Below are 27,978 nucleotides of genomic sequence, written 5' to 3' on the forward strand. Positions count from 1 at the left end.
CTACGCCCCTGACCACTACTATAAGCTTGAGGCGTCGCGTGGGATGGAGGCTTCGAAGCTAAAACATTTAAATTCTATTATATTAATATAAAACTGTTGATGTTTTTTTTTTAAAACTTTTGTTTATGAACGGTTTGTTGTAATTGTAGTATTCTAATCTTAAACAAATTGTTTGAAAAATATTAAAATAAGAAATTTTTAAAACACTTGTAAACTATTGCTCAAAAGAAAACCTAACTAAATACCGTGCGTCGTTACTGCTACAGACTGTATTTAAAAAATAATTCCGTTGTAACTCTCTATTAAAATAAACAGTTGAGTGAAGAAATTAAAAATTATTTAAATGTAAAAATGAAGCTATTATATTTTTACTAACTTCATTATATATTTAGTTCGAGTTTTAATTCGTTTTAAATATTACTTTAGAGCAAGGGTCGGTAGTCTTTTATAAGTTGCGGACCAGTTTTCTTCAGAAATGTTTCTCGCGGACTGCACTGTATAAAAAGTTCAGTCCGCAGTTATTTTAAATTAATAATAGTAATCTATACAAAAAACATTTCAAATCAAAAAGTGTGTTAAAATAAGCAAAATAAGAGCCCTACTAATAATTTGTTGTAAAATTAAGAGCCTAAATCTAAGCTTTTACACAAAAAGTATCTTTTTATTGTTTCAAAGAAGCATGCTTTTTGCTTAAAAGTACCTCGGGAGCCACAGATTCTGGTCCGCAGGCCGCAGTTGGCAGATCCCTGCTTTAGAGTAAAAATAAATATTTTAAAATGACTCAAATTTAATATCTTATATACAAACAGTCGATATAAATACTTTGCTTTGTAAAAAAATAATAATTTTATGTTTTATAATGTTTACTATAGTAGTCTAGTTTAAAGGATTTTTACATACGGATAAACTGTAAAAAAATATATATTATTTATCTTAATTTTAATAAAAATAGCTCTGAATCGTTAACTTTGAAATGTTTAGTATTTAAAGTTTATTAGTTGCGAAAATACACAAGAAACAGTGAGACTAAAATGCAGTTTTAAAAACGACAATCAACTACACTTTATAAATAAAAAAACTTTTTTATAAGTCTTAAAAAAATCTTACAAAAAACGATATTGAGTAGTTTTATAAACAGTCGGTTCAAAAAAAAAACTATATATAAAATATAAACCGAACTTTAAAGTTATTACAATTAATGCTAAAAATTAATAACAAAGCTGAAGTCTTGATTAAAAACTATAATTAAGTAAAATTTAAATAAAATATTATTTTTGAATACTTTGCCTAGGCATTTTTTCTAACTAAAACGAAATTTAACTAGAAAAACCTACCAGAGTTGAGCTATTGACATTTATAGCTTGTAATAAACATTTTGTTTAAAAAAGGGTAACTTTAAAAAAAATTCAAATATAAAAATAACTTTGCTACAATTAAGTTACAAAGTTTAAATTGTAGTCGATAATCGTAATTTTTTTCCAGTTATAGTATTTATAACTTTTTAGTAGAAAATAAAAATGTTTTATTAAAAATAGTGCGTGTTTTTCTGAAATTGTGTTTTTATAACGCCTAAAAAACATTAGAAACTAAAAGTATTTACAAAAATAGCCAACGTCATTTTTATTAGTTTAACTTTGTAACTGGTACAACCATACCGCTATAAACTAAGATATAAAATATACAGTGTAAAAAAAAACTAAAAACTTTCATTTTAGATTTAAAAATCAATGTTGTAGTTTTAGAAACGTTCAGAACTGTTAATGAAGTAAGAAGTCGAAAAAATAATTTAATTGTTTAAATATTATTTTTATTTTAATACATATTGACTCAACTCTTCTTAAATGAGTTTGAGTCGCTACTGATAGAATTAAAATCTCTGTTTAATTCCTCACAATGAAAAAAAGATTTTTCCTTCTCAAAGCCCAAAAATAAGTTTTCGACATCACCGACAGAGTTAGGAGAGCTTGTGCTTTCTTCGGGCGATTCTAGCCACCTTGAAATGTTTACAGGCATAGAGTAATTTGCTTCCTGGCTGCGGTGAGAACTTTGCGCTTCGTGGCCTATTTCAAAACCCCCTTGCTGCTTTTTGAAACTTTTTCGATGTTTTGCACGCGAGTTTTGAAACCAAACCTGTTCAGTAATATTTTATGCAAAAATAGTACTGAGTTATGTGTTGCGTTTAGCTTGGTATCGATTTTAATGCATGTTCTTATTTTATATTATTTTGAGGCTCAAGTTTTTAATGTTAAAAAAGTCGTTTTGTTTTTATATAGCTCAAAAAGCTTCATGTGGACGATGACCGTAAGATCTTTTTATATATCAGGCAATTTGACCATGTTTATGAGCGTTGATTTATTTTTCGTGTTTAACAACTATAAATCTTCTGATATTTTTACAAACTTAGTTGATCTATGGTACCTTTATTATGTTAGTTTAAAATTTTATATAAGTTAAAAATAATGTTTTTTTCAAGTTTTTACTGTAATTCAATTTTGTAAGTGCTTTTATCTTAATTGTTATTCTTTTTATAATTAATAAGTAACTAGTTGTAAAATAGGTATAAGATTACTTAGTTTTTTAAAGTACACTTTTAAAATATTGCTTCAAAAACTTTTTAACTTAAGATAATAAATTTTAATTAACTATCAGCTTATTATATTACCTGTAACACTCGCTTATTAAGTCCAGTTTCAAAAGCAAGTTCTCTCAATTCTTTTGAATCAGGGTTCATATTTCCTTTAAAGTACTCTTTCATTTGTCGTAGTTGATCTGGTTTGAAACTAGTCCGATTTCTTTTTATTTTTGATTTTCCATTACGTTTATGTTTGTCTGTAAAAGTTATAAAACTTTGATTGAAAATAAGTTGTAGGAGTAAAACATTTAATTTTATTTATAACTTAATTTAATTTTATATTAATTATAATAACTAACGGATGCTTGCTTGGTAGTTTGAAACTTTATGAAAGCTTCCTTCAACTTTTTCGATAGAAATGTCTTCAGTTTGGAAATCGTGATTCTGGTAGAATTTTTTTAGATTAAAGTTATCATTTCTAAAATTGTTTAAAAAAAAACTATACAAGCAAAGTATTATCCTAACAATTAAAATAGAAAAAAGTGATCGAGTTCTACAGTTTGTAAGTTAGAATCGCTTTAATTATTTTTGGTTTGAGTTTAAGTCTGAAAGTTTTAAGTAAAAAAAAAATGAATAGTGTTATACTAAAAAGTTACTCACTTTTAATGTGTAGTAAAAATAATGACTGATATTTATAAAAGTATTAAGAACTTACCGTTAAATTCTTTTTTACTGAGTATAAAATTTTTAAAATAAGTACAAATGAATAATTGTATACATAGTTAAAAAATCGTAAATAAATATTAATATAAAAACAGTTTTAAACTTACTTGCTTATAAATGCATATTGTCAAGTAACTTAAATGTTCGATAATAAATTAAATTATTTGAGATTTACAAAATTAATTTTAAAACCAAAAAAACCAGCTAAATATTATAAATAATCTTTTGTATGACTTTAAAATATAATCTTTTTCTTTATAGAATTTAAACTTGAAAAAATAAAATTAAAAATAATATGATAAAAAATAATATACAACAAAGTTTTATGAGTTAAATCGAAACATTTTTTATTTTATACATATTTTTAATAATAAACTGTTATTTTTATTGAACGACAAAAAAATCAAAAAGCTTGGTCCAAAAACCTAGTGCACGAAAAAACCTTTTGGTTATCGAGTCATACACCAAAACAGTTTAACGTCATGTACAGGACTATATTAAAAGTTATTTGAAAAAAAAACAGCTTTAAGTATTTAGAAAATAATCGTACTTACATATAATAGTTTTACTTAAAACTTAAATCTCAAATGAAATCAATAATATCATTTTAATTATATAATAAATATAATATAAACACCTTGTGAAGTAAGTAAAAGTAGATTAAAAAGTTATATGCGTATACTCTTTAATATAAGTTAAATGTTAATTTATGTTTAACATAAACTTTATCTAATCTTACACGTTTGGTTTTATCGACTTAAAAATATTTTTTTTCAAACTGCTTGACGTATAAATCTAATTAAATTTTTGTAAACTTTAAATGCGAAAATAAACGTATAAAAAAGTTTTATTTGTTTAGTTTTGTATTAATAGAAAAGTATTTTTATTTCTTATAGTTTTAAGATGTAAACCAGAACTTTTACAAAAGCTAGAACTTATATATTTAGTTTAAGCTTTAAAAACAAAACTTTATCGTGAATAGTTATAGTAAAAGGATTAAACAAGATTGTAAGCATAAGTACAGAAAAGTTTGAAAAATAAATACATAATAATCAATTTGTATGAGATTTGAGCTATAAAATTGTTATCTTTAAAGCTATTTTATAATTAAATTAAATACGGCTAGAAAATCTTATAATGTGAGTGTTTGAAGTATGAAGTTTTAAAGTTTTAAGTTTAGCATAATAGTAGTTGATTACAGTTTGAAAACAAAAAAGTTTTTTTGGTACTTTTTATTCTAAGCTTTAAGTTTACTTACAAATGCTTTGTTAGTTTTAACAGTATTTAAAGCTTGCTAAAAACGCTTACTAATCGGTTTACATTTTTAAATATTTAAAGTTAAACTAACTTACTAGGTCAATAATAAACTCAATGTTTCGTTGTTTTGCTGTATAACTTTCCCCAAAATTAGATAAAATAAATATAACAAAAAGGTATTCTAGGCTAAAAGAGACAAACAAGCAAATATGTGGTTGATTTATGAATATTTTTTTTTTAAATTAAAATCGTATGTGCAGTGTACACTAATAATTTAAACTGCTAATATTGATATTGCATTACGACTAATATGAAGACGACAATTATAGTTTTGTAAGTTATGTTTTTTACTTTTATATTTCTCTTTTTTTCTGTAAATATTTTAATGCTTTATTCATTACAAAGGCTTCATATAGTCGCAAACTATAGTTATAACAGTTTGTTTAATTCAAATTACAGTAAAAACTATTCTCATTCATTATTAAAACTATTAGCGTTTGTAAATTAAATAAGTTGAAAAGAAAAAACAAACCAGTAGCTAAAGGCTAAAAAAATATGTGTGATTCTAATCCATAAAAGTTTAAAATTTGTAATAACCATGCTTTAGCTATATCTACTAATAAGTATTAATTTTTTAACATCAAAATATTTTGGTGAAGAAAAGCTGAGCGAATAATAAGCTATAACAACTGTTTGTAGTTTAGTACATAGAGTTTTTTGCTATTGATAACTGGTATACTGAAAATAATATTAATTATTTAGTTTTCAGACAATTGCTATACAGCTTTTTAACTATAAACAGTTTATTTATTTAACTGTAAAAACTATAAAAAAAAGCTGTTAACTAACTAATGCGATATGGCAAGCGTGGCAGACAAGTCGGTTGTTTTTATAAACCAGGCAAAAATCTCCTTTTTTTAAAGAAGTTTCACATTTAGTGCATGTCATACACTTTTCATTATCATGGTATTTTATATCGCCAAGCTTGAAAATTTTATCACCGAATGAAAACCGGACTTTGCAAAAATTACACCATGCTTTATGGAACAAACTGTAAAGGATGTTATATTAAAATAAACTTATTTGCTAAGTTAAGCTATGGTAGAATTAAAATTTTTTGTAACAGACTTTGCCTTAGTGTTATAATTAATATTATAACATTTAAACGAAGAAGTATAAATAAGAAAAAAACAAACTTAAAGTAGTCTTGCTTGCAATAAACTCTACCAAATTTGAAATAACAAGATTTATCCACAGTTAAATTGCGTTCGCATTCAAAACACTTTAGACACTTTTCATGAAAGCGTAAATTTTCAATGGAAACGTACTGCTTGTCGTTTATAAAATCTCCACAAGCATGACATGTCTACAAAAATTAACACAATAAGAAATTACAAAGCTTAAAAAGTCTAGTCCATTTAATTGTTTTTATTGACTTTTATTTGCACGCATTGGTCTTCTGATTTCACCTTTTCTTTGCAACTAGTATGTTCTTGTATTACGTGATTATAATCCTCTTCGGTAGGTTTAAAAGAGACTTCTTGATGACACATGAGCATGCATTTTGGTTGAAAGTTTCGGATATCGCATGTTTGTAAGTATTTCCAGCCTTCTAAATAAAAAAAAATAATTTTTTTTTAGTCAAAGCTTATACTACTATAAAACTTTTATTTTTTTCTTCTTAAAAAACTTATACCTTTTATTACTTGACAAGATTGATTTAGTTCTTGATTACCACTAACCGTGGTAAAACTTTTTTCAGTATTTATTTGATTTTGTGATAAACTTTCATTGAATTTTTTATCTAAATGTTTATCACGAACAAAAATTTCATCATAAAAGTTTTTTATTTTACTAGAAAACACCCAGTCTTTTATCGAATTTGAGGGAGCAAACTCCATTACTAGCATTTTTAAATAAAACAAGTAGTATTCAAAAATCGGTTAATGCTTGGTTTAGTTTAATATTATAACCTTAAAAAGAATAATAAAGTTTTGAAAAAAATAATATACATTTTAATTTACTTTATATTTAAAACAAAAGTAATTATATCAATAAACTTAAATCTGTTAAATACTAAATTTTAAATAAGAAATATCTTAAACAAAGTTAGAATTTTCAAGAAAGTATGTGTCAAAAGCTATAAATTAGTATGAGCTCATTTAAAAACCCTATTTAAATGTTTAAACATTGATTTGAGCAATCTTTCGCTTTTAGGATCTACTTAAACTATTATTTTCGGTAAAAAGTAAACAACTTAAAAATAATGTTATTTTATAACTACTTTTAAGAAATCTCCGTTAGTAATTTGTATTTGATAAAAATATCTTAATACTTTGTATTATAAAGTACTTAGAATATTTAGTTCCTTAAGAATTTTTTATCTACCGCAAATAAATTTTAAAAAACGTTGTCAAAATACAGAACATGAGATATCTGTATTCTATTTCAACAAGTAAAAAAAAGTTTAAATGAAAGTTTTAAAAACTTAGTTCTCTTTACTTTAGAAGAAAGCTATAAATAGATAAGGATACAAAGTTTATCAACAACTTGTTTTTAATCACGATTGAATACACAATTGACAAATATGAATTTAATTTCATTTAGATAAAATCAACTATTCTAACCGTTAAAAACTAAAACTATTTTTGAGTGTACTTTTTTTAAGTATGTATAAAATTAATTGAAACTTTTTTATTTTAAGTTGATAACTTATAGAAGAATCATAACTTATTATTTTTTTAATTAGAAATTTTGAATTCATTACTTAATCAATATCTATAAAACTACAGCTATAAAAATTAAGTAACTAATTAGTCTAATAAAGTTATCATAGACTACCAGAAATAATCTAAAAACTTTGTATCTAGAATAACTGTATATAACTAATAAAAACAATGTCTATCTTATACTTTTTGCTTTATACTGCAACATGTAAACTATTCTTTAATTTTTTTTTTGTAAAAATATGATTATATATATCATATAATATTGTTAATTATCAACGTAAATAAGTATAATTGCGTTAAATACAATAATTACCATCTGTACATTGGGAAAATTAAATAAGTGTGAAACATATTGAATGATTTCTTATACAATTTAAAAACAAAACTCTACTCTTTCGCCACTTTTCAAATAATATAACAGTGCTGGACAAGTCACAACAAGCTTATATACAGCTCTGTCTCAAAATTGTTTACCAGCAGTGGCACAAAACCCAGAGAAGTATGACGTAATAACCGAATAGCATTTTTTCAGCACTAAGCTTGTGGATAACATAAGGGAAGGATATACTTAACGTAAAGGAGACGATTAACAACATGAAAAGATGCAACAATGACATCTTTTGTTTCATTGTTTTCAAATCGGAAAAAAAAACATGTTTTTGAATCAACCGAGCTTTGACTTATGTTCCTGTTGTAGAGTTGTCAAGGACTTTTTAGTTACTGTTAAACTTTCTTAAGATAGCACTTCAGCTCAGTCTTATTTTTACGTTAAATTTGAGTAGGCGGTGCAGACCTCAAATGTCGTGGTAAACAGCGATCAATTTTAACCAGTCAAAGTACTCAAAACAATCGGTAGCTGCCCTCTTGTTTTTAAAGTGCTTTTGGTCATCTTCATAAAACAAAGGCTACAAATTTTTACGTTCAAAACACAAAAGTAATGTCGCAACACTTCTTAAAACATTTTAACAACTTGTTTAAAACAATTTTGTTATTTTATGCTGTTTAGATTAATTAAACCAAACAAAAGTACATTTAAACGTAAAAGACGGTTAATTGGATATTTAATTTTAATAAAAGCATTTTGTATAATATTTTATGAATACTTTTACACCAAACAAATTTGTTATAGATTTTAAATATTGTTAACTATTACACATTTTGGTACAAATTTATATGTTTTAATTAAAATATATGTTTTAATTAAATTATAAAGACTGTACTTTTTAGTAGTTTAACTTCATAGTTTGAAAATTAAGTATCAAAGTGTGAGCTTTTATCTTTTAAAATCAAGGTAAACTATTGTATTAGTAAAAATTGTTAGTAATTCACCATTTTGTTTAACTTTAATTATAATAACCTATATGTTAAAATGAAGTAAAAAAATACAGTTTTTTTGCTTAAGTATGCTAACAATTTGAAATTAAAACAGATTGATTTTATATTTTTATATATTAAACAAGATTCATTTTATATAAAAATAAAGCCAAGTATGCGCTTTACTTGATGTTTTTAGATTATATAGTAATTAAAACAAAATTTTACAACATTTTTATTAAGTCCTATATAAAAATATTATCAATATCAGTTATAGAATCATATAATAAAGAAAAGTAACATGACGCTAGATAAATAATTATTGTTTGTATAGTTTTTTGAACAAAATTACTAAAATATTTAATTTAAAATCCTTGTTACGTTTTTAGCTCTAAATTTTGGAACCGAGAACAACAACGTTTACATTTATGTGTGGTATTAGCGGTTATTAGAGAGACAGATCTTTAAATCAGCAACAAATCACACTCATGTTGCACGAAGTGACATACGCGCAACGGCTCATATTCAGAACATGAAAAAACTTAATGCCACCGAAAAATACAAAAATACTTTAATCCCAGTCACCTTCTAGGATTTGTGCGAGATCAAGCGACCTTTGCTGCTGTCATCTGGCGAGCCGACGACATTTTCTTTCGGCGGCCGAACTTACAGAAGATGCCCTGCCCGGTCCTCAGCTTAAGTTTCCGGCCATAGCTCGCTCCTAATACCGATGTCTTGTTACGCTCGTTAATGGATTACGGGCTGCCATTGTCAGCTACTTTGTAACGACTCCAGCCTTTTGAGTTCGAATAAGCTGTGTGATGCACCCTGCAGCGTATAAAGTGAAGCGGTGGCGACAGTCTTGCGCTTTAAGCTGTTCTTAATAAAAGTTTTAATTCGCGATGCTCAATGCAAAGCTTTTTTAAGCAGTTGCGCTTAAGTTGTTTAGAAAATATATTTTTTTTATTTACTTTTTGAGCGTAGCAGTAGAATAAACTACACAACAACAGAGTTTATTCAATTACTTTTTAAATAGAGGTAAAAAAATTATGAAACATTTTTAATTTTCATTACATTACATAGTTTAAAGTATCTAAATTCCAATACATGAGATTGTTTTGTTTTTGTAGACAAATAACTAAAAAAATTTATACATAAACTTAACATCTAAAGCTAACAAATTTAAATAGTATGCCATTTTAGCCTTTAATTTTCAGATAGAATTTCTAGTTTTTTTTCTAGTACAGTTTAAGTACAGAAAAGATCAATAAAAAAATTCATAAACTTCTTGTTTGTATGCAATGATTTGAAATACCAACACACTTCTATAAATAAAACTATAATGGTCAAGTGACTAAAAGTCCTTTTCAAAACTGATTTACAAGGTTTGTATGTTTACATTCATTAATAAAAAGTTTCTTCATTCAGTAAACCGATAAAACGTTTAGCTTTAGCGTAGCAAGGATATTGTGTACCTTGTTCTACCCTATAAGCTAAAATTTATTTTTGTTACAGTTCTATATTTCAAAAAAAATCTTTGAGCATTGAAAACGATACTTTAAAAGCAACTTTTTTCGTTATAAATTTTTAATTAATGATTGTTAATGAAAGTTTAAAATATTAGTTTAAATAAGTTAATTGTTGTCTTTATGTTAAGTATAAGTGAACAGTTATTTTCTGTTTATGTATGCTTTCTAGCTGAGTCCGCACTTTTAACCCTGAATAGTGTTCTGCTTAAAGTTAAAACTTCTTCTTTTATACTATAAGTTAAAAAATAGTATACTGAAAATAAATAAAAAAAAAGACATTGATTTGTTTAAATTTTCTCATACTAATAGAAACAGTAAAAAAATCAAAAAAGTACGTTAAATATAAAGTACTAATAAACAAACGATTGATTTATTAAAACTTTAGTGAAAATAACGAAAAATGCAATTTTACGTACCTCATGTTTCCAATAAAAGGTAAGTTTGCTATATGGTAGGTTCCGGCAACCTTGTATAAGTAAAGGGTCACTATTTCTAGAAAAAGTGCTTGCGTGCCAAAAATTGTTTTGCGATAAAAAACTTAAAATAACTGTATAAAATAGAATATTTAATAATCAAAAGTGTATTAAAAAATGCATTAATAAAGCACTAGTAATTATTAACTATTTAATGAAGACATTTATTGTGAGCTTTTACTACAATTTATTTTTATTGTTCAACAAAAGTATGTTTTTAGATAAAAAATACATCGCAAGCTATAGTTTACCGTCCCTTGCTGTATATAGAGTATAGAGGGTTAGTTGGTCATAAAGAGTTAGTTGCCTAACAGGGTAGGAACTAGCATAGGTTAATGAGATCATAGATGAAATTGACTATGAAAATTTTTCCTGTGGAGTATCAACTTGCTTATTAAACTATGATTCAAACCAAAAACCATACAAACTTTTTATTATTTTAAATACTTCACAAGTAATGTATATTCAAAGTAGCTTATATATATATATATATACATATAAAATAAAAAGGTTTATTTAAAGATGCAAAACTCAAAGAACTCGAGTTTCGTGATTACTCACTCATCAGCTTCAAAACAAGTTTAAAAAAAAAAAAAAGCCCCTCAAGGTGGGCTCAGTGTGAAAATTTTAATTTATTAAGTTAAATAACTTAATTCTATATATATATATATATATATAGAATTAAGTTATTTAACTTAATAAATTAAATTTTTCACACTGAGCCCACCTTGAGGGCTTTATTAATAAAAAGGTTTATTTAAAGATGCAAAACTCAAAGAACTCGAGTTTCGTGATTACTCACTCATCAGCTTCAAAACAAGTTTAAAATAAAGCACAAAACAAAATCACTAATGAAGGTAAAAATTTTTTTGCATAAATAGATTATGACGTAATTTTGAAACTATCAAAAATCGTGCAAAACGGCTTGTGCAAAAACCAATCTACCAACAGACAATAAACTAGCAAAAATTCATATAACTTCAGTGAGTAACTACATATTAGGACAGATAATTGGAAGAGATGAAGATAAAATTAAGATGCAAATTGAAATTTAGGTTATTTTAAGATGAAATTAAAACTTGTTAAACTTTAAAAGCGACTTTTTTATATGTCTACAAGACGATACAAACTCGCTTCTTTTGTTTAAACATCTTTTGTCTTTCAGTGCATATACAACGGCTGATGCTTCTTTGAGACACAGCCTACATATCGGGCTATTGCCGTCGGCTATAGGCTGTGCTCTTTTTATAACTTCCCAGGATATTTCGTAGTCGATGCCGCTGCGCTTTAAGCCACAAACATACTTCGAAAGTTCAGTGTCATTTTCATATATGCCGCCTTTAAAAGATTTTTTATGATTGGCATACCTGAATCTAAACTGAGTCGAGCACAAGCCGACATAGAACCTCGTCTCAACGCCAGAGTTAACTGTGGCCTTGTAGACGATGTTCTCTGAACGGCAATTACCCCCTTTCAAATTATATTTACAGCTACCAGCGCAGCCGCATTGACATTGAATTCCTGAGTTTTGATTTAAAACTTTTTGGTTGTGTGCCTTAATGATATTCTCTAAATTTGGATAATCCGCTAACTAAAATCTTCAACAAACATAATATGCGAATAAGTTATTCGTGTACGGCAAATTTAGAGAATATCATTAAGGCACACAACCAAAAAATTTTAAATCAAAACTCAGGAATTCAAAGTCAATGCGGCTGCGCTGGTAGCTGTAAATATAATTTGAAAGGGGGTAATTGCCGTTCAGAGAACATCGTCTACAAGGCCACAGTTAACTCTGGCGTTGAGACGAGGTTCTATGTCGGCTTGTGCTCGACTCAGTTTAGATTCAGGTATGCCAATCATAAAAAATCTTTTAAAGGCGGCATATATGAAAATGACACTGAACTTTCGAAGTATGTTTGTGGCTTAAAGCGCAGCGGCATCGACTACGAAATATCCTGGGAAGTTATAAAAAGAGCACAGCCTATAGCCGACGGCAATAGCCCGATATGTAGGCTGTGTCTCAAAGAAGCATCAGCCGTTGTATATGCACTGAAAGACAAAAGATGTTTAAACAAAAGAAGCGAGTTTGTATCGTCTTGTAGACATATAAAAAAGTCGCTTTTAAAGTTTAACAAGTTTTAATTTCATCTTAAAATAACCTAAATTTCAATTTGCATCTTAATTTTATCTTTATCTCTTCCAATTATCTGTCCTAATATGTAGTTACTCACTGAAGTTATATGAATTTTTGCTAGTTTATTGTCTGTTGGTAGATTGGTTTTTGCACAAGCCGTTTTGCACGATTTTTGATAGTTTCAAAATTACGTCATAATCTATTTATGCAAAAAATTTTTTACCTTCATTAGTGATTTTGTTTTGTGCTTTATTTTAAACTTGTTTTGAAGCTGATGAGTGAGTAATCACGAAACTCGAGTTCTTTGAGTTTTGCATCTTTAAATAAACCTTTTTATTATATATATATATATATATATATATATATATATATATATATAGAAATAACATACACAAAATAAACTTTTTTTTGGTACAGCTGTTTCTGCGTTTAATACGCGTCCTCAGCCAAGTTTTATTCAATGAAAAGCAAACTTGTAAGTACAGCAATAAAATTATACAAAATTAGGTATTACGTAATAATAGATAGTTGATTTTAGACAAAATTATTAACAGAGTTTTTAGATAAATTGCTTTCTATAATGTATGCAGCCAGTTTGTAATTCGTTTCTTTTGTTTAGAGATTCAGATTTCTTAACTTTTAAAATTTCGATTTTTTCCGCATTGCACAATTTACATCCGTTTTTTAAACTGTATTTATTTTTCGTTCTTGTTAATATTTCCCACTGAATTTTAAAATTAACTTCGTTATTTTTTAATTTCCAAATGTACTGCGATAAAGTTGTCGTATTTTTATGTTTTTCGTGTTTGAAGCTGTACTTGTGCTTTGTGTAGCGATTCTTGAACGATAGTCCAGTCGATCCTACATAAAACTTGGTCTGGTTATCAGTTATGACTGTCGCTTTATATATAACATTTTCCATTAGGCAACTTCCATTTACCGGGCATTCTTGTTTTTTGCAGTCACACATTCGCTTCTCTTTGTACTGACATCTTTCGATTGTGTGCCATTATAAGTTGTTTCATGTTTGGCATGCAGGAGTAGGACACTTTTAGTGTCTTCCTGTTAAAAACTTTACAATATGGATGGTTTTCAGTAAAGTTATTGTCCACAATCTCTAGGAAGCGCTTCCCAACCCGTGTTGCCACACTTTTGCAGAATGGAGCATTGAAATATAAAATATTTCTTCTCCTTCTTTTCTTGTTGTTACCCTTCTCGTTTTAGTGGCTATAGGCTAACTCGTGATCGTATCCACTTTCTCTTATAGCTTCCTGGTATTGTTGGGTTGTTTCCTTAAAAATGCTTTGACTGCTAGAAATCTTCTGGAGGCGGTGGTTCACTGCAACCGGTATGTGTTTTAACACATGCTCTGGATGGTTTGACTTGCTATTCACATAAACCGTATGCGCATTTGGTTTTCTATACGGCTTATGGCTTTCATTTTGAAGATCTAATGTTACATCTAAGAAGTCTGTTACAAACAGATTGGCTTCGATGGTGACATCAAAACCAATGTTTTTAAAGACTTTTCTTAGATGTTTGACTTTTCTCTCCATATCTGGTCCCGGTAGGATGTCCACCACTGCTAAACCATCGTCACGGTATATACCAAAATTACCATCTCTAAAGATCTTTTCCTTCTTCAATTTATCTAAAATGTATAGGCCAACCAGTTCGCAAAATATATATATATAATAAAACGAATGTTTATGCACTGCTTTGGTTTATTACCTGGTTTCGGTGAGCGTTAGCCGACATTGTCAAATAAATTCAAAACAGTAAATAACATTTAGACTTTGGCAGTAATGTGAATCTGGACTCATTGATGCGTAAAAACATAAACATAAAGTATTCAAATTTTAAGAAAAATGCATAATTAGGTGAACTTAATATTGATATTAGTTAATGAAGATGAAAAAGTTTAAAAAAAACTAAATGCAATATGAACGAAAACATAACAAATTCTCAACAAAATTCTTAAAAAAACTAACAGATGATTTAAATTCTATTAATATATAATTTATTAGATTTTAGTTTCCTTCCAATAAAATAATAAGAATTTGTTCCTGTGTCTGCATGAACTCATAACTTTTGATCTTTTATTAATACATTTTTATCTGCTTGAAGGATCATTAATGCCTCTTTTAAGCACAATCTACACGTTTCTACTCTTGGTCTTGATTTATATTCTTTTTCTAGTACTGTCCAACTTAACTCAAAATTTTAATTTTCGTTCCTCAATTTGTGGATGTATTTTGATAGTTCAGTTGTCTGTTTGTATTGCATGTAATTTTTATCTTCTGGATCGCTATTTATTGTTGTTCTGTGGGTTGCCACTCTTTTTTTAAACTGGTTGGCGCTTAGACCAATATATGATTTAGTTGTATTGTCAGTTTTTACTGTGGCCTGGTATATGACATTTTTTGCTCTACAGTTACCGCCTTTCAAAGGGCATTTGTCTTTGTTTCTACAGTTACATGCTTAATCTTCATTATTCTTGTTGCAGTTTGTGAGCTTCTTGTTGTGATTCTTTATGATTGTCTCAATGTTTGGCAAACAGCTGTAACTTAATTTGATGTTGCTCTTATTCAAGTATTTTTTGAATTTACTGACTACTCCGAAGTATTTGTTTATTATTTGGAGAAATTTCTTGCCAATGTTTGTTTTAATGGATTTGCAGTATGGTGGATTAAACCATATTATTTTTCTTTTTCTTTTTCTAGGCCGTTTCTTTCCATCATCTTCACCTTTGAACTTTATTTTGTAATTGTAGCCACTTAACTTTATTGCGTCATTGTATTCCTTACTTATTTCATTGAATAGGTTTTCATTGCTAGAGTTTTTAGAAAATCTTTCTTCTATCATTTTAGGAATTTGCTTTAGTATTGCTGGAGGGTGGTTGGACTTTGAATTAATATATATGATTTTGCTGTTCTCTTTTCTGTATGGTTGGAATGTGTGGTTGTATAGGTTGAAGCTTAGGTCTAGATAGTTAATTTTACGTGAAGGATTTTCAATACCTAACTTTATTCCCATGTCTTTTGATATGCTGTGCATAGATTTTCTAATTTTCTCTATATCAACATTACTTTTGTTTTTTTTCTATGAGAGTTAAACCATCGTCCCGGTACAGTCCGGTTGTTAGATTTGGGAGCCCATTCTTGAGTTTATGTAGTATATAGAGACCTACTAGTTCGCATATTTCCGCTCCATGCTTTCCTCCCATGGTGATGTCGAAAAGTTCATTCTCTTCTGTGTTACTTTTTCGTTTTACCCAAACTTCTTGTTTATTATGCAATACTGATTTAGATGCGTTTAAGATAATCTTTATTTCTTGCTCGCTTACTTTTGTACTTTCGTTTGCAAAAGCTAAAGCTTTACTTAGTAATTTTTGTGATATAGATGGATAAAATTCTACAATGTCAAACTTCATGAACTTGTATTTGTTTTTTTTTTTGATATATACCAATATATTGATTTTATTTTAAATATATGTATACCAATTCAATTTTTTTTATTATTGATTTCAGTAATAATTTACTAAAAACAACTTTTCTACAAATTTCTTTTTGAAATCTACAAAATAAACTACAAACTTATTTGTAAATTGAAAAAACTTAGATATTTTTTATCATTTAACTATTCAATATAAAAGATAAATATGTAAAATATATTTATGTAGTAGGATAATTTTGATCACTTATACCAGGGTTCGACAAACTGCGGCCCGCGGGCCAAATGCAGCCCTCAAAGCCAAAATTTGCGGCCCGCGAGGTACATTTTAGCTAAAAACATAGTTTTTTAAAACCATCAAAATAAAAGGTTTTCTAATAAAAACTTCGAATTAGGCTCTTATTTCAATAAATACTTTTTGCTAGTGCTTTATTATTGTTTGTTTTATCATATTTTTGGTTTAAAGGAGTATTTTCATACTAATAACTACAGTTATTTTTAAATAACTAAGGCTCTCGAAGACTTTTTTCTAAATAATGCGGTCCGCAAGCTTGTTTTCTTGATAAAAGTTGGCCTGCGAATTACAAATTGCTACAGACCCCTGACTTAAACCTAGAGCATTAGTAATTTAAAAAATAGTTAGATTATCCTTACCTTACTTAGTTTATGAAGTTTCGGTCCAGGACTTTTTCAGTATGCGCTGTAACTGCCAGAAATAAAATTGCACTACTTGTAGCTGTTTAATTGTGTACACTTTATTTGATTTATTTCCTCGAAACTTTAAAACAAGCTTAGAGAAAAATCAAAAGTGCATTAACTTAAATGAATGATTAAGTTTTTATTTTTACTATAACTAAAAGCTTTTACAGAAAAACCAAGGTGCAAGTACAGAATAATGAAGTTAGCAGCACAAACAAACTTATGAGTTAAGATATTATATAAACTAAAAAAGATGGTATTTAATTTTCATCTAATGCTCTAGTTTTATTAAGTGTGGTAGTTAAATATAAAACTAAAGCTATGAATTTAAGTTTATAAACTTAGATGTTTTTAGTGTATAAATTGTAATTAAACTGTTTAAAGGTACCATAACAAACGTTATTTTAAAAGTTTAAAAGTATAACTTAACCTTTTAAATTAGGTTTTAAGAAAGTGACATACTAAACGCAGTCGATATGTTATATATTTCTTAAACGTATTTAATTCAAAAACATCGGATGCTTGCGGAGCAAAGTTGTCATACTCATAGAAATAAATATTTCTGACTAATAAATAAACATTTGTTAAATTTTAATTTAAAGTGTCATGCTCAAGTAATTATGTGGCCACTTGCTGATAAAAATCTGTTTACCACGCCGTAGAGTACAATTAGTATTTTTATGAATTTGCGTAGTTAAGATACGTGTGCCATTTCCAAAATTCCCACCAAATATGTTTTGGTAAAGATGCATTACAAATACATTGAAAAGTTGAGTAAAGGTATTTATTTTAAAATATACTGATACTCAACAAAAGTCTTTTAACAACAAAATTGTTTTCAATTCGATATTCAAAAGTATCTTAAAGTAAATATTAGGACGTTATTAGTAAAAATGCTTGTTATAAATATTTATAAATGTACTTAAATTTTCGTGGTTTGATTTGAAATAGTACACAGCCTATGAGCCTTGTCTTGATATAACCTAATCAATTAGAAATTGTTAAGCTTTCTGCTTAAAATAAATTTAAAGTAAAAAAAGTTCTAGTTTTTGAAATATTTAAACTACTTTTATGAGTTACTCGCTACTTACTTTTACAGAAACTTTAACAAGTTTAACACAGCTACCTATTAAATTTATTTTAATATTTTAAGGTACTTTAATATTTATAATTTATTCAAGTTGCTTTATGCAATCTAAAGGTATAAAGAACTTAACTAGGTTTAAAAAAAAATTTACAAAATAGTTGAAACTTAAAACTTTTAATAGTTTTAAGCAAAAAAGACTCAAATGCGTCGTTTCCTTTAAGTATTTAATTAAGATTATGTAAAAATTTTTGCAGTACTCTTTTTTGATTGAACTAACATATGTTTCTGTGTGTCAAGCGAGTTAACATGCGTAAACAAGTTATGAAGATCCAAAAGAGTATTATTATATATTCCAGCGAATATATTCGGTGAGATCTTTACAAACCAAACGGTAGTTTTGAAATTTGAATATAAAAAATTTTTGTATACTTTTTATAATTAAACATTTCTTTAGTAAAATTCTAGCTAATATCATTTAAAGGAAATAAGTAAAATAAGTGTTAAAAAAGTGATTAAAAATGACTATCAAAAAAAGACATGGTACAGTTTTCAAAAATTATATATATATATTGTTATTTTTAATTAAAAAGTACTTTATTTTGACTTTTTATGTCCTATCGTGCTGTACTTCGTAAGATAGTTATTCATATAGTTTTAAAACAAATATTAAATAGTTTGTAAAAGTTATTTTATTATTATTAAGATAAAGATAAAATTTACAGTATACTATATAAACATAACATTTATGTAAATTAAAAGTTTTTAAACCGGTATTAATGTATTAATGAAACCAAAAATGTATTGTTTTTTGATAAAAGTAATTTTTTTTATAAGTTACGCTATAAGAAGTATAAGGTAAAAGAGAATGCCTAATAACAGTTAATAACAAAGTAATAACAGTTTAATTTTAGAAAACAAACAAAACTTTTATAATACTAAAACTGTTTTATTATTTAACTTGTATAATAAATTATGAAGATTGATAGAAATAAATCCTTTTTAAAGTTATATTTCACAGATAATTTCATAGCTATTTTATTCAAAAGCTTTGCTGTTTTACGAAAGTCTTTTCTTTGTTCCTTCTCCATTTAGCTCTTCTATTTGAAAACCAAACCTGTGAAAATTTAAAAAATATGAAATTAACTGAGTATAGTTTTGATTTTAGACTCTTTAACTTTAAAATTTAACCGATTTTTTTTCAAACGTATTTAAAATCTACCTTAAAGGCTTATGTTTTCAATTTTAGAAAAAATAATTTCAGATTATCCTTATTTACAAAATATATTTAGATTTTTTACGAGTATACTCGATTTTATAAAAATTGTAGAAATTGTTTTACTATCAACTTTAATATTTTTGTTAATACTAGATAAAACTGAATTTTTAAAGCGATTTTACTTAAAAAAAAACAATCTTTCACTTTAAATGTGAAATTGTAAACAAAATAACTTTAATTTTTGTGTATTAAGATCCAAAACTGTTATGTCATTAAATAATAATGGTTTACATTAAATCTAAACTAAAATTAAAAAAAAAGTTGTATAAATTTAATTGCTTCACAAAACAGTTTTATGTGTTAGGGTAGAATTTTTCATTTATAACTTAAAGAATAATTTAAATTATTTACTTATTTTAGGATTTTGTAGCTACCAAAACTTAAAAAGATATATAAAAATAAAACTATTTACAAAACTTATTTTTATCCCAATCAACTATAAATGATGGTTTACGTCATTCAAAAACTATATTTTTCATTTCACGTATCTTTATTTTAACAAATAATTTTTTTACAATAGTTGTGTTTGTATCTGACGAACTAAATTAGAAGTTGTTTTAAGTAAGTATACAATTTTTTCGTTGTACTTGGTAGACCTAGAAAATACATTTTTAGACGACAACCCAGATTAAAAAAAAAACTTAATAATTACAAAATTAAAATACTATATAATTATCTCAGTAATTTTAGAAACAGAATTACAGTAGATAACAATAAAACTCTATACAATAACAACGAAATAAATATAAATAAAAAAGTAATGCAGCTACCTAAAAAATAACGCCTACTAGTAACTAATTTATATAATCAAACTTCATATATAAACTGTCAAATATGAAAACACAACAGCGTTTTATATAGATCAACAGGAAACACATTTAAAGAAGAGTACCGTAATCACAAATCATTACTCAAATACAAAAACAAGACACGCAACAAAACTATACATCTAAATTTAAAACTAAGTAAATATAATAAGCATTACAACATAAAATGGGACATCATAAGCAAAACAAGAGAAAAATTTAATTCGAAAATGAATTTAAGTTCTATACACTGGAAAAACTAGAAAAAAGTTGTCAAAACTAAAGCCTTAAAAAAAAGTCAAAAAGACACAAAAGTTGTGTACACTACCAAAAACTTTTTAAAGCAAACCGTAAAACAATCAGTTTTAAAAATAAACGCAAACCAAAGCCGCAGGTACAAGAGGTTTAAATAACGTCTTTATTGAATCCGGTTAGTTAATATTAATATATTATTATCAGACTTCTGTTTACTTTTACCTAGTTAGCTTATTTTAAATATTCAACGTTCAAACTAAATGTTTCAAGAGTATCATGTCAAAAAAAAAGAAAAAAAAACTTTGAAATGTACTTTTACTGTAATTTTTAATATAAAACAGGTTCTTGAAAAGTTTAATAGCATGTTTTTACCGTTAAAACAAGAATTAACCATTATTTGCCGACATGATAAAACAAACTTAACTGCTCTATAATGATATTAATTCTCGAAACTTGAAAAAAAAAATTTATGTGCAAGTAAGTAAAGTTCATTTTAATGAAAGTTTATGTTTCAGTTTTTTTTTGTGCCTTTTATTCATACTTTGTCGGTGATAAAGTATTTAAAACTTAGCCTTCACTGTTTAAAGTCAAAAACTGAAAACTTTAATTTTTTCAATAACTTTATTTAAATCAAAAGTTGTATTACTTGAACTCGAGCTTCTGTCAAATCTGTTTGTTTGGCTAAATGTTCTCTCAATCCAACTGGTGGATAATGCATTGTTTTGAAAGCTTGCTCAAGTTTAAATAGTTGGCCTGGTTTATATATAATAGTTTTGATTGATGATAAAAAAATAACTGACAGTATTTAGTAGTATAACTATAAAGTTGTTTAGAGTTTTATAAAAAAATTGTTGAGCCTAAAAATACGCTTTTGACATAGCTATATATAACTTTACCTTGTGAAAATTTTGTCCGTCGGCGCCTTTGGTCTTTAGAAAATGAAACTTGATTCAAATAAAAATTTCCACTTAAGTTTTTATTAGAAGAACAGTCATATTTCTGAACGCTAAAGCTCGGGTGTCTTTCATTACGTAAATACTCGTTACTATTTTTGTTAAAATTTGAACGCTCATTTGTTGATAAAGGAATGCTAATTTTCTTTTCTTTACGATGATCTGTATGAATGCTTGTGAGAGGTTTGTTTATCTCAGAGTTAAAAGTAAAACTGTAGTTAGACTTTAGAATATTCGAATAATATAAATGTAAGTATCTCAGGTTGATTTCATCCTTTACAAGGCTTCTACTTTGAAAATGTAAGTGTAAATCTGGTGCCTGCGAAGAAGTTTGATATCCATATTGTTGAAACAACGGAAAACCGTTTAGTATATCCGGCAGTAAGTTTTTCTGTGATTGAAGTTATTATTTAGTTTAAACTTTAATTCTAATACGTTCGTACATATTGATGCTTTTTAACTTTAAAAATCTGTAAAAATATTTTACAAAATAAAAAAATTTTTAGAAAAACGAAACAAATATAAAAAGTAACCTATAAACTATTTCTAAAATGAAATTTCTATTAATTTAGTCTTCCTAACTAGAACTTAAACAACTGTTGTCTTTTGATTATTTTAAATACTATATTTTTTAAGTGTAAAAAACAAAAAGAAAAAGTCTTTGTCTATTAAAGATTACGTATAGATTTTATTTCATAATGATTCTTCAAAAACTAGAAAATAAACAATCAGAAAAGCATTTGAAAAACTGTCTGTGTATAAAGCATTTTTTTAAATAACAGGTTGCGAAAAAAACATGCTAAATATAACATTTATTCTTATTAATAAAGCTTTATTCGAAGTTATCAATTTTGAACAATTAAAAAATAAAACTTGAATTAAAGCTCTAAGTTAATAGGAAACTTTTCACTAGCACTTAATTGCAATTATGATCTTTTTTTTTAAGAATGGTTTTTTAAATTTTACAATAATTCTAAAAAATAATTTCATGTAAAAGCCGATATGTTTAACACGGGTAGGAGTCTAGTATGCACAAAGGGTCACTGTTGCACGAAAACTTTTTTGTATGAAGAAACTTTTGCACGGCGTCAATTTTGCACGGGGTGAAAAGATTTTTGTTTTTTACTTTACTTTAATTTTTTAATATTTTTTACTATCACTATTACCCCTAACCCTTACCCTCGGACTGTAGTTTTATATTTATAAATTTATTATTATGTATTATTATTTTTTTTTTTTGATTAATAGTTTTTATTAGGTAAATCTTTTTTTTTGCTAATGTTAATTAGCCTTTACCCTAGGTCGGTAACTTTTTTTTTTCTTTATATAATTTTTATATTTTTATTATTCAAAAATGATCTTTCGTGCAAAAGTGACCATCCATGCAAAAGTGACCTCTCGTGCAAAAGTGAACTTTTGTGCAAAAGTGTCGTCCTGAAAAAGTTTCCCGTCGCGCATATTTGATCCGTTCCCATATAACACATAAACTTCATTATAAATAAAAAATAAAGTATACCAAATTTGCATTTTCGTCAATTAAAAATTATCAATTTGATTAAAAGTAACAACTACCTTATGTTATAAAAAATTAAAATTAACATCTTGGTGTATAAAGTTTAAATTTGTTAAACTATCGATTATTTAAAGTATTATTTATTCAAAAAATACTTTTATAAAATATTTGTCAGTTACTGTGAAACTTTGAAAATTTAGAATTTCTAGTATAACACTTTCGTTTTTTGTATACATCTTAAGTGTTTCATTTTTAAGTTAAATCAGTTATTTAAAAGCTTTTAATTCTAAATATAGACAGTCAAATAGTGTTTGATACAACAGGGTGCACAACAATTTAAATTCTGACAATGCAAATTCCGACAATTCAAATTCTTAATGTTTTTCATAAATGGCCACAACTTATAAAATATAGTTTATATAAAAAAAACGTATGTAGGTTTAACTATTACCTACTCATCTTTTTTTATTTTGCAAAGTTTTGAATATTTTAAGAGATAAAACTAAAACAAAATTTAAAACATACTTGTTTCTAGTAATTTTTAAATTTGTTTTTAATAGTTTTTATTTCAGTTTATTTTTAATATCATTAGTTTAACGATATAGATCTAAAACCTTTTTTTAACTAAAAATATTACTTAAAACTTTTAGAGATTTGGCTTATTAAACATTTTTCAATGATAAATTTTTAAAATTTAATACAATACAATGTTTCACTCGTTTAAAAAAAACGAGATCTTCAGTTGTTTAAAATCTTATTCAAATATAATTTTGAATATTTCTATTTGAATAAGATTTTAAAGAACTGAAGATCTCGTTTTTTTAAACGAGTGAAACATTGTATTGTAATACAATTTTAAAAATCATCATTGAATCATTCTCCTATTTAAGTTGATAACCTTTAAAGCAAAAAATACGCAGTATTATACATTTTTTAAGAATTTGAGTTGTCGGAATTTGAATTGTCATGCAACCGATACAACAGCACAATTAGTGAAGTTTTATATCTTTCAGTTTTATGATAACACATTTTATATAAGTATTAATTAGTATATTGTTTATTGACTAATAAAAAAAGCGCTCAAAAAGTTTGGTCTAATAAAATTTTATAAACTTTAAAATATAAAAGGTAGAACTTTTTACCTTGTTTGCAGCTTCATTCGTATTGCTGTCTGAAATTTTTATTTTAGTAAAATACTATATACAAAAATATAGTTAAAATTTAGTTGAAATAGCTTGCTTTAAAAAAACAACTAAATAACTGGATATGAACAAAGCCTATGTGACATTAAAATTTAGAATTTAGCAATGACATTTGATAAAATACTTAACTAAGAATAAGATATAAAATTAAGATTTAGCACTGTCAAATTCAAGTCGTAAAAAAACTTTTTACCTATCAATAAATCGATTCTTTTGTTATGCTTATTTTATGCTATTGATATAAAGAAATTTTCATATAAAATGGTAATATCAATAAGAGTATTTGGTTTTCATTTTAGTTTAACTTTTATACATACTTTAGTATGCAGAAATTTTCCATAAAAACTGTTTGTGAATTTTAAAGGTCAATTGTCTTCTTTTATATTTTCTTTTCTAAATAAAACTGGTTTTCAATATAAAGTTATTGGAAATTCTAATCAAAGCTTAAACACTTATTACACACCATTTAAAATATATGCTTTGAATTCAAGAAGTTTGATTAGATCTTGTGTGTATTTCTAAAACTTAGTATACAAACACAAACAATATTTCGATAAAGTATGAAAAGTTATAACAAGCATACAAGAAATGTTATTAATAAAAAATTAACTAACTTAAGAAAAAAATCATCTTTTTATTCTTATTATTGTACTCATATTTCAAATAAACTTATAGTTTTAAGCACTTGGGTGCACGAAGATTAAAATTCTGACAACTCAAGTTCCAAAAACTTCAACTTTGTTACTTCTGAGTCGTTGTGATTTATATATTTTATTGTTTCTTTTTATTACATTATATAACTTATTGATTGAACCATCTGGTAAAATTTACTAAAAAAAATTGAAACTATTCTTAACATAAAACCAATTACAGAACTTGGATTTTTAATCTATTTTGATATTTTGTTTAACTGAATTTTTTTTTATCTAGTTAGGCCTTTTTTTTTTGAAAAACAATACCGCTTACAAGTTATGTAAAGTTTGAATAGAATCTATTAATTGTATCAATTATTATAACAGCATACTTTTTATATAAAAAAGTATAATTTTTAATTAGCTTTGTTATTTTAGTTTTTATGTGTGTAATACAATAAATGTTTGCATTTAAAATAAATTTAAGACTAAATGTTTAAAATAAGACTTTTAAATATCGCTAGCTTTTTATAGATTACAATTTTTATAATACTTATTAGATTTTTACAGGCATCACAGTATTCACAAAACCTTTTAATTTTTTTGAATGAGATTACTATAACTTTTTTTTGTAATTTTAGTAAAAAAAAACAAATCGTTTTAAATAATAATTAAGTTATATAAAAAAACACTGTTATAAAAATTAATTAATTGTTATTGACATCACTTATTTTATCTTTTATATTTAGTACTATTTTCTTAATAAAACTCATCAAGTAAGAATTAAAACTTTTAGCATTATAGTATACTAACTTTTATGCCTATATTTGAAAATGATATTAAAAAAAGTGATTTAATTAATGATCATACATTTTTGGAAAAATAACTTCCCAAAAACTAACTGTTTTCTAAATTACTGGTTTTTATCTTTGACTCGTTCACATCAACTACTGAAAATAGCTCTGGTCTTGAACAATATTCACGAAAAGTACTTTTTCTTCCAATATTTGACATACTAAGTTGGAGTTAAATTTAACAAATTTTCAAACAGTTAAATGTTTTCTTTTTGAAACAACTTTGATTTATATATAAAAAAAGCTTTTAAATTTTATTTGTTATGATCGATCGTAAATAAAACTATGAAACGTTTCAAAGCTATATAGATACTTATTTAATTATAGAAGAGAGTGTGTTTAACAGTTCAGATTGGTGAAATTATATTCTGTTGAATACAACATAGGTTTACATTATTAAATAAGTAAGCAATAAAAGAAATAAATCAATAGTATAATTGGTTGTAATTTAACAAAGTTGCAAAAAAACAGTTAACACTAAAAGTACCGACATGTGGTTTCCGTGCGTACACTAAAAACAAAGTTTTAGCTATAGCTATCATAAAACTTTGTTTATTTATCTTAAAAACAAGTATGTTACATGAACTTCTTAAAGAATTTCACATCTTTTTACTATAAAAAAATCTTATCATTGTGCGAATCAAAATAAAGAATAAAAACAGAAACTATAATAAATATTACGTAAAAGATAAATAAATTACACCTTTTTGAAACTAAATATTATAAACTTCTATGCAACAAAAAGTTTGAGATATTGATTATTTTTACAGTTCATAAATGTATTTTATTAGGCTTTGCATACATAGCCTACGATTAAAAAGTTATTGTATGTCAAGTAAAACTATACGCTCACATTTAAAGCCATCTGATGTTTGACTCAAGTATCAATATTATAATAATGTTTCTCAAAAAGTATCAATTTTTTTTAAGTCTTCTGTTTAGAAAAAGAATGAATAATGCGTTTTTAAAACTTCATTAAAAACTTTTAAAACAAATGCGGTCTACTAAAGTAGTATAACCAGGAACAAATTAGTGAGTAAGTAGTTTTTTGTTATTTTATGTATCTTTGAAAAGTTCCAACACAGAAGTAGAAAAAAGAAAAGCGACAATATACTTAAAATCTAAATTAGTAGCTACTTTTATCACTTTACTCTTGACATATTTTAAGGTAAATGCTTTAGTGAAATTATATATTTTTATTTTACACTTAACTTTTTTAATGTGATAGATAAAATTTTAAGTTTCAACCAGAGCTATAGTCATAAGATTTTTGTGTATGACTTTATTTATTTGAAATAAAGCTACATTACTTAGTATATTTGTATAAAGTTTAAAACGACTAGTAAAACAAAATTTAAATTAAAAAGTAGTTAGGACTAACTCTTGATTAATAAAAATGTTAGTTGTGTATAGCTTTTATTATTTTTTTAGACAAAAGTTTTATTGAAAAAAATAGTCTATTAAGTCGTAAATACTTACTTTGCTTTTTCAACTTAATTCACATTTAAAATAATATTCTAAGCCTTTGGATACTATTTTATATTTTTTTAGATTTCAGCTCATTTTATTTTGTGTTATTGATGAATATATTGTATGAGTTATTTGTTTTTCAACTTTTGTAATACAATTTTAATTACTCTGTTAGTGCAAGTAATAAAGTTTTTACTGAAACATTAAAATTTTAGTATTAAATTAATCTTTAAATATAGTTTAAAAAAAAAATTTAAAACAAAGGGTTGCAAAAGAATAAAATTATATTTCAATAAACTAAACTTATTTGGATGCTTAGAAAGTCAGAATTTACAATTAAACTTATTTTATTTGTAGCAAGAAATAATTTTTAATTTTAGTCTAATTTTTTTTGTATTAATGATTAGATTTTTTTATAGAAAACTATAATATTTTCAGTACCAATTTAAGTTAAAAAACTACGTGATTTAAAATAAAACTACATAATAGATACACATATACTATTTTTATTATAAAAAACAACTAAAGCTAAGAATTTTTGGTATATCAATTTTAGCTTGAATATAAAAAATATTATAAGGTTGTAGATTGTTGATTAAAACTACGACTAAGAATATGTTTCTATAACATAAATGCTTTTAATATAGTTAACTTTTTTTTTAACATAGTTAAAAGAACCTAGTAGACTTTAATTAATTTTAGTGATTCTGAAGTCATACGGTTATTATTATGCTTTTATCATACAGCAACTAAACACAAGAAAAGTTGGTACAGAAATATTTTATTGAAATGAAAAAAATTTGAACGAAAAATAAAATTTGCAAAAATAGTTTGTAAAAGTAAGTGATTACAATTATTGAAATACTTTAAGGAAATAAAAAAATAAAACATTTTTTTAAACTGGATTTAGATTTGAGTTATACTAAAAATACATTGTTTTTATGTATTATGTTTAGTCGTTATAACCTTGTTTTAAAGTGTGCATAAAATATTAATATACAAACTATATAATTTTTTTTCTATACTTTGATTTAGTTTGCATTT

The 27,978-nt window shown here is 25.6% G+C and overlaps 1 protein-coding gene across 1 annotated transcript; it reads right to left on the minus strand.

The window, feature by feature from the left end:
- Positions 1 to 1,125: 1,125 nt before the first annotated feature.
- LOC145835968 (LIM/homeobox protein Lhx9-like) lies at positions 1,126 to 6,567 on the minus strand. The gene is made up of 7 exons (XM_082943741.1): positions 6,249 to 6,567; positions 5,989 to 6,164; positions 5,749 to 5,918; positions 5,402 to 5,603; positions 2,932 to 3,016; positions 2,663 to 2,829; positions 1,126 to 2,130 (listed from the first exon to the last, which is right to left on the minus strand). Exons 1-7 carry the CDS (start codon positions 6,460 to 6,462, stop codon positions 1,828 to 1,830), a joined length of 1,317 nt encoding a protein of 438 aa, XP_082799867.1. The 5' UTR covers positions 6,463 to 6,567; the 3' UTR covers positions 1,126 to 1,827.
- Between the last annotated feature and the right edge of the window lie 21,411 nt (positions 6,568 to 27,978).

The sequence above is a fragment of the Thalia democratica genome, chromosome 5 (assembly GCF_965202585.1).
Source record: "Thalia democratica chromosome 5, ktThaDemo2.hap1.1, whole genome shotgun sequence".
In the NCBI taxonomy this organism is placed as follows: Eukaryota; Metazoa; Chordata; class Thaliacea; order Salpida; family Salpidae; genus Thalia; species Thalia democratica.

Excerpts from the sequence above, each read along its gene's own strand:
- LOC145835968 (XM_082943741.1), bottom strand. The coding sequence starts at position 6,462 with ATGCTAGTAATGGAGTTTGCTCCCTCAAATTCGATAAAAGACTGGGTG. Across the intron at positions 6,165-6,248 it reads ATCTTGTCAAGTAATAAAAG|AAGGCTGGAAATACTTACAA; the intron begins GTATAAGTTTTT and ends TTTTTTATTTAG. Across the intron at positions 2,830-2,931 it reads AAACTACCAAGCAAGCATCC|ACAAACATAAACGTAATGGA; the intron begins GTTAGTTATTAT and ends TAACTTTTACAG.